The 16,949-nt window shown below is 45.7% G+C and overlaps 1 protein-coding gene across 1 annotated transcript in view; it reads right to left on the bottom strand.

Annotated features, from left to right (window-relative positions):
* Positions 1-7,079: 7,079 nt before the first annotated feature.
* The window catches only part of LOC128701647 (putative leucine-rich repeat-containing protein DDB_G0290503), a 115,593-nt gene continuing 105,723 nt past the window's right edge, over positions 7,080-16,949 (bottom strand). The window contains exon 4 of the mRNA XM_070101557.1: positions 7,080-7,553. Within this exon, the coding sequence (XP_069957658.1) occupies positions 7,324-7,553 (230 nt within the window). The 3' untranslated portion in view covers positions 7,080-7,323. The remainder of the gene's footprint in view (positions 7,554-16,949) is intronic.

The following is a 16,949-nucleotide window of genomic DNA, read 5'->3' as shown; positions in this document are numbered from 1 at the left end:
AGGTGACCTGTGGTACACCAGGTAGGTGACCTGTGGTACACCAGGTAGGTGACCTGTGGTACACCAGGTAGGTGACCTGTGGTACACCAGGTAGGTGACCTGTGGTACACCAGGTAGGTGACCTGTGGTACACCAGGTAGGTGACCTGTGGTACACCAGGTAGGTGACCTGTGGTACACCAGGTAGGTGACCTGTGGTACACCAGGTAGGTGACCTGTGGTACACCAGGTAGGTGACCTGTGGTACACCAGGTAGGCGACCTGTGGTACACCAGGCAGATGACCTGTGATACACCAGGCAGGTGACCTGTGGTCCACCAGGCAGGTGACCTGTGGTTCACCAGGCAGATGACCTGTGGTCCACCAGGTAGGTGACCCGTGGTACACCAGGTAGGTGGCCTGTGGTACACTAGGTAGGTGACCTGTGGTACACCAGGCAGGTGACCTGTGGTACACCAGGCAGGTGACCTGTGGTACACCAGGCAGGTGACCTGTGGCATACCAGGCAGATGACCTGTGGTACACCAGGTAGGTGACCTGTGGTACACCAGGCAGGTGACCTGTGGTCCACCAGGCAGGTGACCTGTGGTACACCAGGTAGGTGACCTGTGGTCCACCAGGCAGGTGACCTGTGGTCCACCAGGCAGGTGACATGTGGTACACCAGGTAGGTGACCTGTGGTCCACCAGGCAGGTGACCTGTGGTCCACCAGGCAGGTGACATGTGGTACACCAGGCAGGTGACCTGTGGTCCACCAGGCAGGTGACCTGTGGTACACCAGGTAGGTGACCTGTGGTACACCAGGCATGCGACCTGTGGTCCACCAGGCAGGTGACTTGTGGTACACCAGGTAGGTGACCTGTGGTCCACCAGGCAGGTGACCTGTGGTACACCAGGCTGGTGACCTGTGGTACACCAGGTAGGTGACCTGTCGTACACCAGGTAGGTGACCTGTGGTACACCACGTAGGTGACCCGTGGTACACCAGGTAGGTGACCCGTGGTACACCAGGTAGGTGACCTGTGGTACACCAGGTAGGTGACCTGTGGTACACCAGGTAGGTGACCTGTGGTACACCAGGCATGTGACCTGTGGTCCCCCAGGCAGGTGACCTGTGGTGCACCAGGCAGGTGACCTGTGGTACACCAGGTGGGTGACCTGTGGTCCACCAGGCAGGTGACCTGTGGTCCACCAGGCAGGTGACCTGTGGTCCCCCAGGCAGGTGACCTGTGGTACACCAGGTAGGTGACCTGTGGTACACCAGGCATGTGACCTGTGGTCCCCAGGCAGGTGACCTGTGGTACACCAGGTAGGTGACCTGTGGTACACCAGGCATGTGACCTGTGGTCCCCAGGCAGGTGACCTGTGGTCCACCAGGTAGGTGACCTGTGGTCCACCAGGCAGGTGACCTGTGGTCCACTAGGCAGGTGACCTGTGGTCCACCAGGCAGGTGACCTGTGGTACACCAGGCATGTGACCTGTGGTCCCCAGGCAGGTGACCTGTGGTACACCAGGCATGTGACCTGTGGTCCCCAGGCAGGTGACCTGTGGTCCACCAGGTAGGTGACCTGTGGTCCACCAGGTAGGTGACCTGTGGTCCCCCAGGCAGGTGACCTATGGTACACTAGTACTGGAATACCCGAGAACCCGCACCTATAAGCTGGCTTACAAGTATTGGTCCACCATGAATTATTGGAAACTCTATGAACGGAGAGTGGGAAGTGATGAGTAATCAGTTCTTAACCCAGAAGACCACGAGATTGTTTGGAAAAGTGGTAAGACCTGTTTCGGGACTGGACTGTAAGAGAGTTGACTCTCTGGACATTGTCCAGGTAGATCACCTCCATGGTCTGGAACCATATATCGTTCCAGATCATGGAGCTGAACTCTTCTCCAGGCTGAGGGACTGACCACCTCAAATACTTTTTCTCGGAGGATGATGGACTGTTTACCTCATCCTTATCTCATTACTACTGCTGCCTCTGTATTTGACTGAAGAAGCCTACTTTGTAGACGAGACATTTCATCAATAAACATACAAGAGAAAGTGCAAGACTTCTGGTACTGGCATGGAGTAGTGGACAACACACGTAAGAGCTTAAGAAAGGAGGAACAATGCGGCAGGCCTACTGGCCCATAATAGGCAGGTTCTTATCAAACCCAAACCCAGTAATAAAAATATTTGCTCAATCCATTTGCTACTTTTAGCGCTGGCTTGCTAGGTTTACCACTAGCTTGCTAGTTTCATTACTTGGCTTGCTAGTTTCATCACTGGCTTGCTAGTTTCATCACTGGCTTGCTAGTTTCATCACTGGCTTGCTAGTTTCATCACTGGCTTGCTAGTTTGATCACCGGCTTGCCCTGCTGCCAGTTCTCCTTCAGCGTTGTTCACAATATTGTGACGATGTCTTCCGGAGTCACTTGTTTAAGAGATTTTAATAATTAACTTCTGGGACTTTGATGATTTTTCAATACTTGTATTTTTCTTGAATTGTCTTAATTATCTTTAAATGGCCTGCCGTCATTTCTTCTTTAAATGGCCTGCCGTCATTTCTTCTTTAAATGGCCTGCCGTCATTTGTTTTCAACCTTGTTATGTAGTTAAATGGCTTGGAGAACCGACAACTTAATAAATTAGATACATGTGCAATACTCAGGAGTTTTTGTTGTGGGAGAATGGTGAAGGTCGATAGGAGTCGATGTACTCAGTCCCTCAGCCTGGAGTCGATGTACTCAGTCCCTCAGCCTGGAGTCGATGTACTCAGTCCCTCAGCCTGGAGTCGATGTACTCAGTCCCTCAGCCTGGAGTCGATGTACTCAGTCCCTCAGCCTGGAGTCGATGTACTCAGTCCCTCAGCCTGGAGTCGATGTACTCAGTCCCTCAGCCTGGAGTCGATGTACTCAGTCCCTCAGCCTGGAGTCGATGTACTCAGTCTGGAGTCGATGTACTCAGTCCCTCAGCCTGGAGTCGATGTACTCAGTCCCTCAGCCTGGAGTCGATGTACTCAGTCCCTCAGCCTGGAGTCGATGTACTCAGTCCCTCAGCCTGGAGTCGATATACTCAGTCCCTCAGCTTGGAGTCGATATACTCAGTCCCTCAGCCTGGAGTCGATATACTCAGTCCCTCAGCCTGGAGTCGATGTACTCAGTCCCTCAGCCTGGAGTCGATATACTCAGTCCCTCAGCCTGGAGTCGATATACTCAGTCCCTCAGCCTGGAGTCGATGTACTCAGTCCCTCAGCCTGGAGTCGATGTACTCAGTCCCTCAGCTTGGAGTCGATGTACTCAGTCCCTCAGCCTGGAGTCGATATACTCAGTCCCTCAGCTTGGAGTCGATATACTCAGTCCCTCAGCTTGGAGTCGATATACTCAGTCCCTCAGCCTGGAGTCGATATACTCAGTCCCTCAGCCTGGAGTCGATGTACTCAGTCCCTCAGCCTGGAGTCGATATACTCAGTCCCTCAGCCTGGAGTCGATATACTCAGTCCCTCAGCCTGGAGTCGAGTCCCTCAGCCTGGAGTCGATATACTCAGTCCCTCAGCCTGGAGTCGATATACTCAGTCCCTCAGCCTGGAGTCGATATACTCAGTCCCTCAGCCTGGAGTCGATATACTCAGTCCCTCAGCCTGGAGTCGATATACTCAGTCCCTCAGCCTGGAGTCGATATACTCAGTCCCTCAGCCTGGAGTCGATATACTCAGTCCCTCAGCCTGGAGTCGATATACTCAGTCCCTCAGCCTGGAGTCGATATACTCAGTCCCTCAGTCTTGAGTCGATGTACTCAGTCCCTCAGCCTGGAGTCGATATACTCAGTCCCTCAGCTTGGAGTCGATATACTCAGTCCCTCAGTCTTGAAAAGACTGAGGGACTGATTCCTCAAACTCCTTCTGATCTTCACCATTCTTCTTCATGTTAGACTGATGAAGCCTCTGGTGTGTGGACGAATGTTTCCACAGTACAGATACCCAAGTGTTGCATATGTCTGAGTTATCATCTTTACTGTCACATAGTCACTTAACAACAGGTTGCTCCAGTTCCTTGGATCAAGAGCCTTGCACTGGTATCAAGGCATCTGCATTAAAGGGATTATAAATAACGAGAAAGCACGTGTATCATTCTTTATTTAGTCTGTACTGAGGAGGAAGATTAGGCCCCTAAACAGGGCCCAACCCTGCTCAGTCTCTCTGTTAGGCAGGGGAGGTCCCTAAACAGGGCCCAACCCTGCTCAGTCTCTCTGTTAGGCAGGAGAGGCCCCTAAACAGGGCCCAACCCTGCTCAGTCTCTCTGTTAGGCAGGGGAGGTCCCTAAACAGGGCCCAACCCTGCTCAGTCTCTCTGTTAGGCAGGGGAGGTCCCTAAACAGGGCCCAACCCTGCTCAGTCTCTCTGTTAGGCAGGAGAGGCCCCTAAACAGGGCCCAACCCTGCTCAGTCTCTCTGTTAGGCAGGGGAGGCCCCTAAACAGGGCCCAACCCTGCTCAGTCTCTCTGTTAGGCAGGGGAGGCCCCTAAACAGGGCCCAACCCTGCCCACCCTTACTACACATTTTGATTTCTCTGTTGCAAATCCTTAATCAAAACCCTGTTATCTACCGAAAAAATTTACATATTTCATATTTAAAATATTTGTTTCCAAAGTATGTCGTATAACTCTGATGGGAAGACTGTGATTTATTATATATATATAATAATCCTGATATGCATCTATGATAATGGAACTCTATTGTTTCTCTTGCCATGGTTTTAAACCGTAGTTAAGTATACCGTACTATCCCGGGAACTGGAAGACATACATAAAGTTAGCTTTGCCATACTAACTATACACATATACCTGTATATTATGAGGTTACATCCATATAAATATATGTAATAGGTATATCTGGGTATGCTGGCATAAGTGTGAGCACACTATAAATATATTTAATGGGTATATTTGGATCCTTCACTCATATTGCACACCCATACTCACTCTTCCGCAAGCATACATAGCAGAAACCGGAGTTTCAAAGAATTAAGATGGAGGTCTAGCATGACTTAAGATAGAGGCTTGGAAAGTTTAAGATAAAAGGCCCAGCATGCCTAAGATAGAGGTTTGGAACGCCTAAGATGTCTTAAAAATGTCTGAAACAGAAATTCGATAGTCTTTTAATGAAAGCTTGGCTTCCCTAAGACATGGGCTAGGAAGACCTAATGCAGGAACTTGACGCCCCAAAGACAGGGGCTTGGCTTTGCGAAATTCCTTATTCCGTATACACGTTTATTGGGCCATCACATAACACTGAAGCAAGTTACCTCCCACACTGCTTTTAAAAAAAACTTTGGGGCTCGAGCGTGTTGTGGGGATCGAGCGTGTTGTGGGGATCGTGCGTGTTGTGGGGATCGTGCGTGTTGTGGGGATCGAGCGTGTTGTGGGGCTCAAGCGTGTTGTGGGGATCGTGCGTGTTGTGGGGATCGTGCGTGTTGTGGGGATCGAGCGTGTTGTGGGGATCGAGCGTGTTGTGGGGATCGTGCGTGGTGTGGGGATCGTGCGTGTTGTGGGGATCGAGCGTGTTGTGGGGATCGTGCGTGTTGTGGGGATCGTGCGTGTTGTGGGGATCGAGCGTGTTGTGGGGATCGAGCGTGTTGTGGGGATCGTGCGTGTTGTGGGGATCGTGCGTGTTGTGGGGATCGAGCGTGTTGTGGGGATCGTGCGTGTTGTGGGGATCGAGCGTGTTGTGGGGATCGAGCGTGTTGTGGGGATCGTGCGTGTTGTGGGGATCGTGCGTGTTGTGGGGATCGCGCGTGTTGTGGGGATCGAGCGTGTTGTGGGGATCGTGCGTGTTGTGGGGATCGAGTGTATTCTGGAGGTCGAGTGATGTAGTATTTTACAACAGTGCCAAGGTGCCACACAGGGTGCCAAAGAGTATGATATACAACCAAGAGATTATGATAGCCATGAATATTGATGGGTTCCAAGAATTAGGTCATGAGAAGTGTCATAAATTACGTGATGCCACAAAGTGCCAAGAAAGAGAGGCATATATATCTGAGTCAGAACAAAGTGGCATAAGTCACAACAAAGAGGGTGGAACAATTAACCTGTAAGTCCTATTGGGAATATTTAGAAAGACGGTTCGATTCCTATTGAACCATTATCAGTTCACTAGACAATAAGGGAGAAAAATCTCTCCCCTAAAAGGAGAACTCAGGTGAACAGGTGAGAAGAAAGGTCACCTGTTCGCCTCACCTGTCTTCTGAGTTGCATCTCACTTATATACCCGTGTTCACCTTTCCTTATTTTATTTTTCAGTTGTGACTTGATAATAGCCCAGGAAAGACCTAAACGTCGTCTGATGTTTCTTCTTCTAATCATTGGTTAATTGTGGCTTGATTGTGGATAGAGAAGAGCATGGAAGATCTTTGAATATGCGGAAGGGGGATGGAGGTACGAGGATTGGGAGTAAAGAGAGGGAGTGGAGAGTGAGAGTAAAGAGAGGGTTTAAAGAAAGGAAGCGAGGGAGAGGAAAGATAGATGTAAACGCCATTTATAAGCTCTAAAATGTGTGTGTGTGTGTGTGTGTGTGTGTGTGTGTGTGTGTGTGTGTGTGTGTGTGTGTGTGTGTGTGTGTGTGTGTGTGTGTGTGTGTGTGTGTGTGTGTGTGTGTGTGTGTGTGTGTGTGTGTGTGTGCGTGCACAATAGAAAATAAAGAATAGCTCCTAAAATATCATACGAAGAAAGAAACTCTAAAGCTCAAAAGAGACAAAGAATATATACTTTGGAAGACAAAGAATATATACTTTAAGAGATAAAGTTTAGAGAGATTTTTTAGAGATTTAAAATCCAGAGCGAGAGAGAGGTAGGGGGAACGGCCCCCCCCCCTGTCAGGGCATGGAAGATATGCCCTTACTCATACAGACTCACATACATACACATACACATACGTACACATATACACGCAACTAATGCTTGGCGATCCATTACCTGACTGAGAAACTCAAAAAGGCAAAAAATCAACGTTTCAGACGTGGTGAAATATTCATTGAGAAACAGAAGGTGAAGTAAGAGTGACAACGAACTTATTAAAAAAAAGTCTGGAACTGATGTTGCAGACGTTTACCTTAGAGCAGGAATAGAGTGAGTGGATATTTGGGATCAGCTCTGAGCAAGGGATCTAAGACTCATTTCATGCGTACAGTGAAGGAAGGAGAAGAAAGAACAGCGAATGAAGGGTAGAAACGCGCGGATGTACAAGAGGAACCCAACGTTCCTTCACCCAAACAAAGAAGGAAACAATGAGGCGTTATATTTTTTCTTCTTGGGTGTAAGACGACAGCGAAGGTTTTTTATTTTTTAGAACGAGTAGGTGAAGAAGGCGCCGCTGTCTCCCACGGCTACATCGATGTCCTCGTCCTGGTCTTGGTCTCGCGCGAGGTCCTGGTCCAGGCCCAACACCGCCTCCTCGCCAAGACCCGCGTCTCGCCCCGCTGGAACCATTGCGGACGCTTCCATTCTCTTCGCCATATCGAAGTCGTATCTTCCCCGGTAGTGACTGGGAAACCAGCTACTCCGGGCCAGTGAACCTGCGGTACAGAGAACACCTGTTAGAGCACGGAGAACATTACATCTGAATAAAGAAGAAAAAAATCACAATACCGTGACTGGAACAGTAAGCAAATATCCCGCATAAGAGACAGAAGCTCCTCTCTCCTGTGTGCGGCTGTATTCAAGTATATTACACCTGAACACATCAGAAAACAATAGAACAGTGACAGCAGGTATGAGGGTTATAGAGGGTCACATCGGAACACCTGAGAACAAATTATCACACGCTTCCTAACGTGGTCACGGACCCAACCTGAGAACACGCATCAGGAGTCCAGAACACCTGGTGAAGAACATGTCTCAGAACGACTAGTGAAGAACATGTCTCAGAACGACTAGTGAAGAACATGTCTCAGAACGACTAGTGAAGAACATGTCTCAGAACGACTAGTGAAGAACATGTCTCAGAACGACTAGTGAAGAACATGTCTCAGAACGACTAGTGAAGAACATGTCTCAGAACGACTAGTGAAGAACATGTCTCAGAACGACTAGTGAAGAACATGTCTCAGAACGACTAGTGAAGAACATGTCTCAGAACGACTAGTGAAGAACATGTCTCAGAACGACTAGTGAAGAACATGTCTCAGAACGACTAGTGAAGAACATGTCTCAGAACGACTAGTGAAGAACATGTCTCAGAACGACTAGTGAAGAACATGTCTCAGAACGACTAGTGAAGAACATGTCTCAGAACGACTAGTGAAGAACATGTCTCAGAACGACTAGTGAAGAACATGTCTCAGAACGACTAGTGAAGAACATGTCTCAGAACGACTAGTGAAGAACATGTCTCAGAACGACTAGTGAAGAACATGTCTCAGAACGACTAGTGAAGAACATGTCTCAGAACGACTAGTGAAGAACATGTCTCAGAACGACTAGTGAAGAACATGTCTCAGAACGACTAGTGAAGAACATGTCTCAGAACGACTAGTGAAGAACATGTCTCAGAACGACTAGTGAAGAACATGTCTCAGAACGACTAGTGAAGAACATGTCTCAGAACGACTAGTGAAGAACATGTCTCAGAACGACTAGTGAAGAACATGTCTCAGAACGACTAGTGAAGAACATGTCTAGTGAAGAACATGTCTCAGAACGACTAGTGAAGAACACGACTAGTGAAGAACATGTCTCAGAACGACTAGTGAAGAACATGTCTCAGAACGACTAGTGAAGAACATGTCTCAGAACTAGTGAAGAACATGTCTCAGAACGACTAGTGAAGAACATGTCTCAGAACTAGTGAAGAACATGTCTCAGAACGACTAGTGAAGAACATGTGTCAGAACTAGTGAAGAACATGTCTCAGAACTAGTGAAGAACATGTCTCAGAACTAGTGAAGAACATGTCTCAGAACTAGTGAAGAACATGTCTCAGAACGACTAGTGAAGAACATGTCTCAGAACTAGTGAAGAACATGTCTCAGAACTAGTGAAGAACATGTCTCAGAACTAGTGAAGAACATGTCTCAGAACTAGTGAAGAACATGTCTCAGAACTAGTGAAGAACATGTCTCAGAACTAGTGAAGAACATGTCTCAGAACTAGTGAAGAACATGTCTCAGAACTAGTGAAGAACATGTCTCAGAACGACTAGTGAAGAACATGTCTCAGAACTAGTGAAGAACATGTCTCAGAACTAGTGAAGAACATGTCTCAGAACTAGTGAAGAACATGTCTCAGAACTAGTGAAGAACATGTCTCAGAACTAGTGAAGAACATGTCTCAGAACTAGTGAAGAACATGTCTCAGAACTAGTGAAGAACATGTCTCAGAACTAGTGAAGAACATGTCTCAGAACTAGTGAAGAACATGTCTCAGAACTAGTGAAGAACATGTCTCAGAACTAGTGAAGAACATGTCTCAGAACTAGTGAAGAACATGTCTCAGAACTAGTGAAGAACATGTCTCAGAACTAGTGAAGAACATGTCTCAGAACTAGTGAAGAACATGTCTCAGAACTAGTGAAGAACATGTCTCAGAACTAGTGAAGAACATGTCTCAGAACTAGTGAAGAACATGTCTCAGAACTAGTGAAGAACACACTTTAAGACATATTGTTTACCACAAAGCAACGTTTTAATATTCCTTGTAGTATCATAGTATCTAGAATATACAAGTGATACACACACACACACACACACACACACACACACACACACACATATATATATATATATATATATATATATATATATATATATACATATATATATATATATATATATATATATATATATATATATATATATATATATATATATATATATATATATATATATATATATATATATACATATATATATATATATATATATATATATATATATATATATATATATATATATATATATATATATATATATATATATATATATATATATATATCCTAGGTAGTAGGTTGGTAGACAACAACCACCCAGGGAGGTACTACCGTCCTGCCAAGTGAGTGTAAAACGAAAGCCTGTAATTGTTTTACATGATGGTAGGATTGCTGGTGTCTTTTGTCTGTCTCATAAACATGCAAGATTACAGGTACATCTTCCTACTTCTACTTACACTTAGGTCACACTACACATACATGTACAAGCATATATATACACACACCTCTGGGCTTTCTTCTATTTTCTTACTAGTTCTTGTTCTTGTTTATTTCCTCTTATCGCCATGGGGAAGTGGAACAGAATTCTTCCTCCGTAAGCCATGCGTGTTGTAAGAGGCGACTAAAATGCCGGGAGCAAGGGGCTAGTAACCTCTTCTCTTGTACAAATTACTAAATTTAAAAAGAGAAACTTTCGTTTTTCTTTTTGGGCCACCCTGCCTCGGTGGGATATGGCCGGTTTGTTGAGAAAAATAATATATATATATATTATTAGGTTAAATTTTGTCACCTGGATTTTAAATTACTAAAGTATAGGACTTTGCGACAATCTTGAGGTCTTTAAAGGACCTTTAAGATTTTCCCAATCTTCTTTAACGGCTATAAAGTACTTTCCGACTCCAGCAAATGACTTTAAATTACCTTAAGACGCAGCAAACGGCTTCAGAGAAATTTCAGATGCCTCTAATAGCTCCTGGCCCCGCCTCCTAGACCACTTTGATTAGCATCAGTGACTTGTGGCCTTTTAGCCTTATCGTATCTACTCTTGAAGCTGTGTATTGAATTTGCATCAACCACTACCTCATGCAAGTGTGTGTGTGTGTGTGTGTGTGTGTGTGAGTGAGTTTGTGCATGTATGTACTCACCTATTTGTTGCTGTAGGGGTCGAGTGTTAGCTCCTGGCCCCGCCTCTTAGCTAGTCACTACTAGGTCCACTCCCTGCTCCAAGAGCCCTATCGTACTTGTTCTTAAAATTGTGTATGGATCCTGCCTGCACTGCTCCACTCTCCAGATTGTTCCACTGTTTGTGTGTGTGTGTGGAGCACTGGGCTGTGTCTGCTCCCTCTGGGGATCCAGGGATCCAAGGATCGGGGCGCGCTGATCCCTACTTAATTGAAACTATATGTTATGAGGTAGCGGATGATGAGGTGATCAGTGGTAAGTGATCCCTGAGTCTCCCCTGAGAGAGAGAGAGAGAGAGAGAGAGAGAGAGAGAGAGAGAGAGAGAGAGAGAGAGATTACATTGGAATTTGGTAGCAAATTTGAATATACATCTCCATACTTCCCTGGCGTACATTACGACCTCAAAATACCAGTAAACAACATGGTATTATAGTATGGTGGTATTTACTATTATTTTGCAATAGTTTATATACATGGTCATATATCAAGCCCCGGGCCCCGGGCCTCGGGCCCCGGGCCCCGGGCCTCGGACCCCAGGACACGACCATTAAACCAATTTTTTGATGACTTTGGCGCCCTTAACTGTGGTTCGCTGTATATATTACACGTAGAAGCGTTTCCATCTGGAATAGACGACGTTTCGACTTCAATAAGATCCGACTTTTCGACCTAATTTTACCACTGTAGTGTCTTAGGGTATATTATTGTTCTTCCTTCTCGTCTCTGCTCAGCTGTTGACATATTCAGTAGTCTGGTCAGACCATGTTGGTGTGTGTGTGTGTGTGTGTGTGTACGCCCAGATAAGCGCACATACTATTACAGGCAGACGTGACTCCACAAGACAGAAGGTGATAAGTAGGCACACGTGTCTTCAGCTTCCCTCTCCGGAGACCTAACTACCCTCCCCGGGGACCTAACTACCCTCCCATGGGACCTAACTACCCTCCCTGGGGACCAAATTACCCTCCTCGGAGACCTAACTACCCTCAGGGACCAAACTACTCTCCCCGGGGATCTAACTACCCTCCTATGGGACCTAACTACCCTCCTCAGGGACCTAACTATCCTCCCCGGGGACCTAACTACCCTCCCTGTGAACCTAACTACCCTCCCTAGGGACCTAACTACTCTCCCTAGGGACCTAACTATCCTCCCGGGGACCTAACTACCCTTCCGGGGACCTAACTACCCACCCCGGAGACCTAACTACCCTCCCCGGAGACCTAACTACCATCCCGAGGACCTACCTACATATTTACACGTATTTAGCAACATATGCACGGAGTGGCAGCCCTGGCTGGAGTATATGTAGGAAGGTAAGCGTACATAAGAGGGTTCAATCCCTCTCCTCCACGCATTAAACCCACAACAGACGATCGTTGCCACTGAGCAAGACGAACGAGATCCAATACTCCAAAATGGGTTTAGAGTGTTGAGGAGCGTGGAATTGCACTCCTTATAGAATTCAGACCTAAGGGAAAGCCCTTGAGGATTAACATGTCATTTCTTCCCTTCAGATAGGTTCTTTGAGGGTAATGAAGGGATCTTAAACCCTTTGAACCACACTTGAGAGATTGTGAAATGCTTAGAGATCATTCATTCTCCTTGTAAAGTTCCTTAACCATCGGATTCACTCGGGCTGATAACGAAGACGCATATACCTTATAGGCCTATAGTTTATAGGTCTATAGCCATATAATTCACATACGTCATGTTTAAAAGAACGTAGAGGATCCGCACGATTTAGTGTTTACTAAACACTGTATCAGTAAGTATAACAGTGACTGCTATATTTCATGTAATTTTGATATATTTTTCAATTTAGAGTTCAGACACACACAAATCACGTACAAAATAAATAAATCATACACATCCTCTGCAAATCACATCCAGCGACCACAGATCACACAAATAATCCCTTCAATATTCAGATATCTTCTCCAACACTCAGATATCTTCTCCAACACTCAGATATCTTCTCCAACACTCAAATATTATCTCCAACAATCAGATATCTTTTCTAACATTCAGATATCATCTCCAACCCTCAGATATCTTCTCCAATATTCAGATATCGTCTCCAACCCCCAGATATCATACCCAATCCTCAGATATGTTCTCCAACCCTCAGATATCTTCTGCAACATTCAGATATCTTCTCCAACATTCAGATATCTTCTTCAACACTCAGATATCATCTTCAACATTCAGATATTATCTCCAATTATCAGATATCTTCTCCAACATTCTGATATCATCTCCAACCCCCAGATATCATATCCAGCCCTCAGATATGTTTTCCAAGCCTCAGATACCATCTTGGAGGCCCAGCCATGCACTGAGGCACCCACAAATCACTGAGGCACCCACAAATCACTGAGGTACCCACAAATCACTTCCGCCAGCCACAATAACCTCCGCTCGGTCGAAAATCACTTCTCTAAAGTGAAAAATTATTCTCCGGCAGCCCAAAAATTGCCTCCTAATTTGCAAACTTGGAAAAGAAACCAGATTCCCTTCTCCATTTTTCTCCTCTGTGTCTGTAACTAACTTTGTCTCGTCAATATAGAAGATGAGAGAAGATTGTGTTACGAAGTGTAACTTGGATTGTGTTGGTGGAGGTTACGGAACGTGAGACTGGCTTGGATTGTGTTGGTGGAGGTTACGGAACGTGAGACTGGCTTGGATTGTGTTGGTGGAGGTTACGGAACGTGAGACTGGCTTGGATTGTGTTGGTGGAGGTTACGGAACGTGAGACTGGCTTGGATTGTGTTGGTGGAGGTTACGGAACGTGAGACTGGCTTGGATTGTGTTGGTGGAGGTTAACGTTCTGCATAACCAAGGGATTTCTGTGTAGTGTCATTGATGTCAGCTATGGTCTGTATAAGTTGTATCATGTACTGGTGGAGTAAAGTTTATTAAAATTATTATTAATATTATTATTATTATTATTATTATTATTATTATTATTATTATTATTATTATTATTATTATTATTATTATTATTACTTTTATTATACACTGTATACAATACAATGATTTAGAAATTAAAGGGAGGTATAAAGTGCATCATTGCTTCGAGATTGATGACAGTGTACTGATGACAGTGTACTGATGACAGTGTACTGATGACAGTGTACTGATGACAGTGTATTGATGACAGTGTACTGATGACAGTGTACTGATGACAGTGTACTGATGACAGTGTACTGATGACAGTGTACTGATGACAGTGTACTGATGACAGTGTACTGATGACAGTGTACTGATGACAGTGTACTGATGACAGTGTACTGATGACAGTGTACTGATGACAGTGTATTGATGACAGTGTACTGATGACAGTGTACTGATGACAGTGTACTGATGACAGTGTACTGATGACAGTGTATTGATGACAGTGTACTGATAACAGTGTACTGATGACAGTGTACTGATGACAGTGTACTGATGACAGTGTACTGATGACAGTGTACTGATGACAGTGTACTGATGACAGTGTACTGATGACAGTGTACTGATGACAGTGTACTGATGACAGTGTACTGATGACAGTGTACTGATGACAGTGTACTGATGACAGTGTACTGATGACAGTGTATCCCTGGAGTGTGCAACACACTGCTGTGAGAACTAAGAGTGGGTATCCACAGTGTTGGTGTGTGTAACACACTGCTGTGAGAACTAAGAGTGGGTATCCACAGTGTTGGTGTGTGTAACACACTGCTGTGAGAACTAAGAGTGGGTATCCACAGTGTTGGTGTGTGTAACACACTGCTGTGAGAACTAAGAGTGGGTATCCACAGTGTTGGTGTGTGTAACACACTGCTGTGAGAACTAAGAGTGGGTATCCACAGTGTTGGTGTGTGTAACACACTGCTGTGAGAACTAAGAGTGGGTATCCACAGTGTTGGTGTGTGCAACACACTGCTGTGAGAACTAAGAGTGGGTATCCACAGTGTTGGTGTGTGCAACACACTGCTGTGAGAACTAAGAGTGGGTATCCACAGTGTTGGAGTGTGCAACACACTGCTGTGAGAACTAAGAGTGGGTATCCACAGTGTTGGTGTGTGTAACACACTGCTGTGAGAACTAAGAGTGGGTATCCACAGTGTTGGTGTGTGCAACACACTGCTGTGAGAACTAAGAGTGGGTATCCACAGTGTTGGTGTGTGTAACACACTGCTGTGAGAACTAAGAGTGGGTATCCACAGTGTTGGTGTGTGCAACACACTGCTGTGAGAACTAAGAGTGGGTATCCACAGTGTTGGTGTGTGTAACACACTGCTGTGAGAACTAAGAGTGGGTATCCACAGTGTTGGTGTGTGTAACACACTGCTGTGAGAACTAAGAGTGGGTATCCACAGTGTTGGTGTGTGTAACACACTGCTGTGAGAACTAAGAGTGGGTATCCACAGTGTTGGTGTGTGTAACACACTGCTGTGAGAACTAAGAGTGGGTATCCACAGTGTTGGTGTGTGTAACACACTGCTGTGAGAACTAAGAGTGGGTATCCACAGTGTTGGTGTGTGTAACACACTGCTGTGAGAACTAAGAGTGGGTATCCACAGTGTTGGTGTGTGTAACACACTGCTGTGAGAACTAAGAGTGGGTATCCACAGTGTTGGTGTGTGCAACACACTGCTGTGAGAACTAAGAGTGGGTATCCACAGTGTTGGTGTGTGTAACACACTGCTGTGAGAACTAAGAGTGGGTATCCACAGTGTTGGTGTGTGTAACACACTGCTGTGAGAACTAAGAGTGGGTATCCACAGTGTTGGTGTGTGTAACACACTGCTGTGAGAACTAAGAGTGGGTATCCACAGTGTTGGTGTGTGTAACACACTGCTGTGAGAACTAAGAGTGGGTATCCACAGTGTTGGTGTGTGTAACACACTGCTGTGAGAACTAAGAGTGGGTATCCACAGTGTTGGTGTGTGTAACACACTGCTGTGAGAACTAAGAGTGGGTATCCACAGTGTTGGTGTGTGTAACACATTGCTGTGAGAACTAAGAGTGGGTATCCACAGTGTTGGTGTGTGTAACACACTGCTGTGAGAACTAAGAGTGGGTATCCACAGTGTTGGTGTGTGTAACACACTGCTGTGAGAACTAAGAGTGGGTATCCACAGTGTTGGTGTGTGTAACACACTGCTGTGAGAACTAAGAGTGGGTATCCACAGTGTTGGTGTGTGTAACACACTGCTGTGAGAACTAAGAGTGGGTATCCACAGTGTTGGTGTGTGTAACACACTGCTGTGAGAACTAAGAGTGGGTATCCACAGTGTTGGTGTGTGTAACACACTGCTGTGAGAACTAAGAGTGGGTATCCACAGTGTTGGTGTGTGTAACACACTGCTGTGAGAACTAAGAGTGGGTATCCACAGTGTTGGTGTGTGTAACACACTGCTGTGAGAACTAAGAGTGGGTATCCACAGTGTTGGTGTGTGTAACACACTGCTGTGAGAACTAAGAGTGGGTATCCACAGTGTTGGTGTGTGTAACACACTGCTGTGAGAACTAAGAGTGGGTATCCACAGTGTTGGTGTGTGTAACACACTGCTGTGAGAAATAAGAGTGGGTATCCACAGTATTGGTGTGTGCAACACACTGCTGTGAGAACTAAGAGTGGGTATCCACAGTATTGGTGTGTGCAACACACTGCTGTGAGAACTAAGAGTGGGTATCCACAGTATTGGTGTGTGCAACACACTGCTGTGAGAACTAAGAGTGGGTATCCACAGTGTTGGTGTGTGTAACACACTGCTGTGAGAACTAAGAGTGGGTATCCACAGTGTTGGTGTGTGTAACACACTGCTGTGAGAACTAAGAGTGGGTATCCACAGTGTTGGTGTGTGTAACACACTGCTGTGAGAACTAAGAGTGGGTATCCACAGTATTGGTGTCACAATCTTCACTTCACCTTCTATATTCACATCTTTATTTTGGTTTGGTCCAAAGTCCAGAAAAAAATCGGAAAAAATTATTTTACTATAGCCCTCTTCTTACGAAAGCTATATTAACCTAACCTAACCTAACCTAACCTAACCTAACCTAACCTAACCTAACCTAACCTAACCTAACC

Source organism: Cherax quadricarinatus, chromosome 78, assembly GCF_038502225.1.
Source record: "Cherax quadricarinatus isolate ZL_2023a chromosome 78, ASM3850222v1, whole genome shotgun sequence".
Lineage (NCBI taxonomy): Eukaryota > Metazoa > Arthropoda > Malacostraca > Decapoda > Parastacidae > Cherax > Cherax quadricarinatus.
The sequence above is the reverse complement of the archived record's forward strand: the minus strand, read 5'-3'. Positions and strand labels throughout refer to the sequence as shown.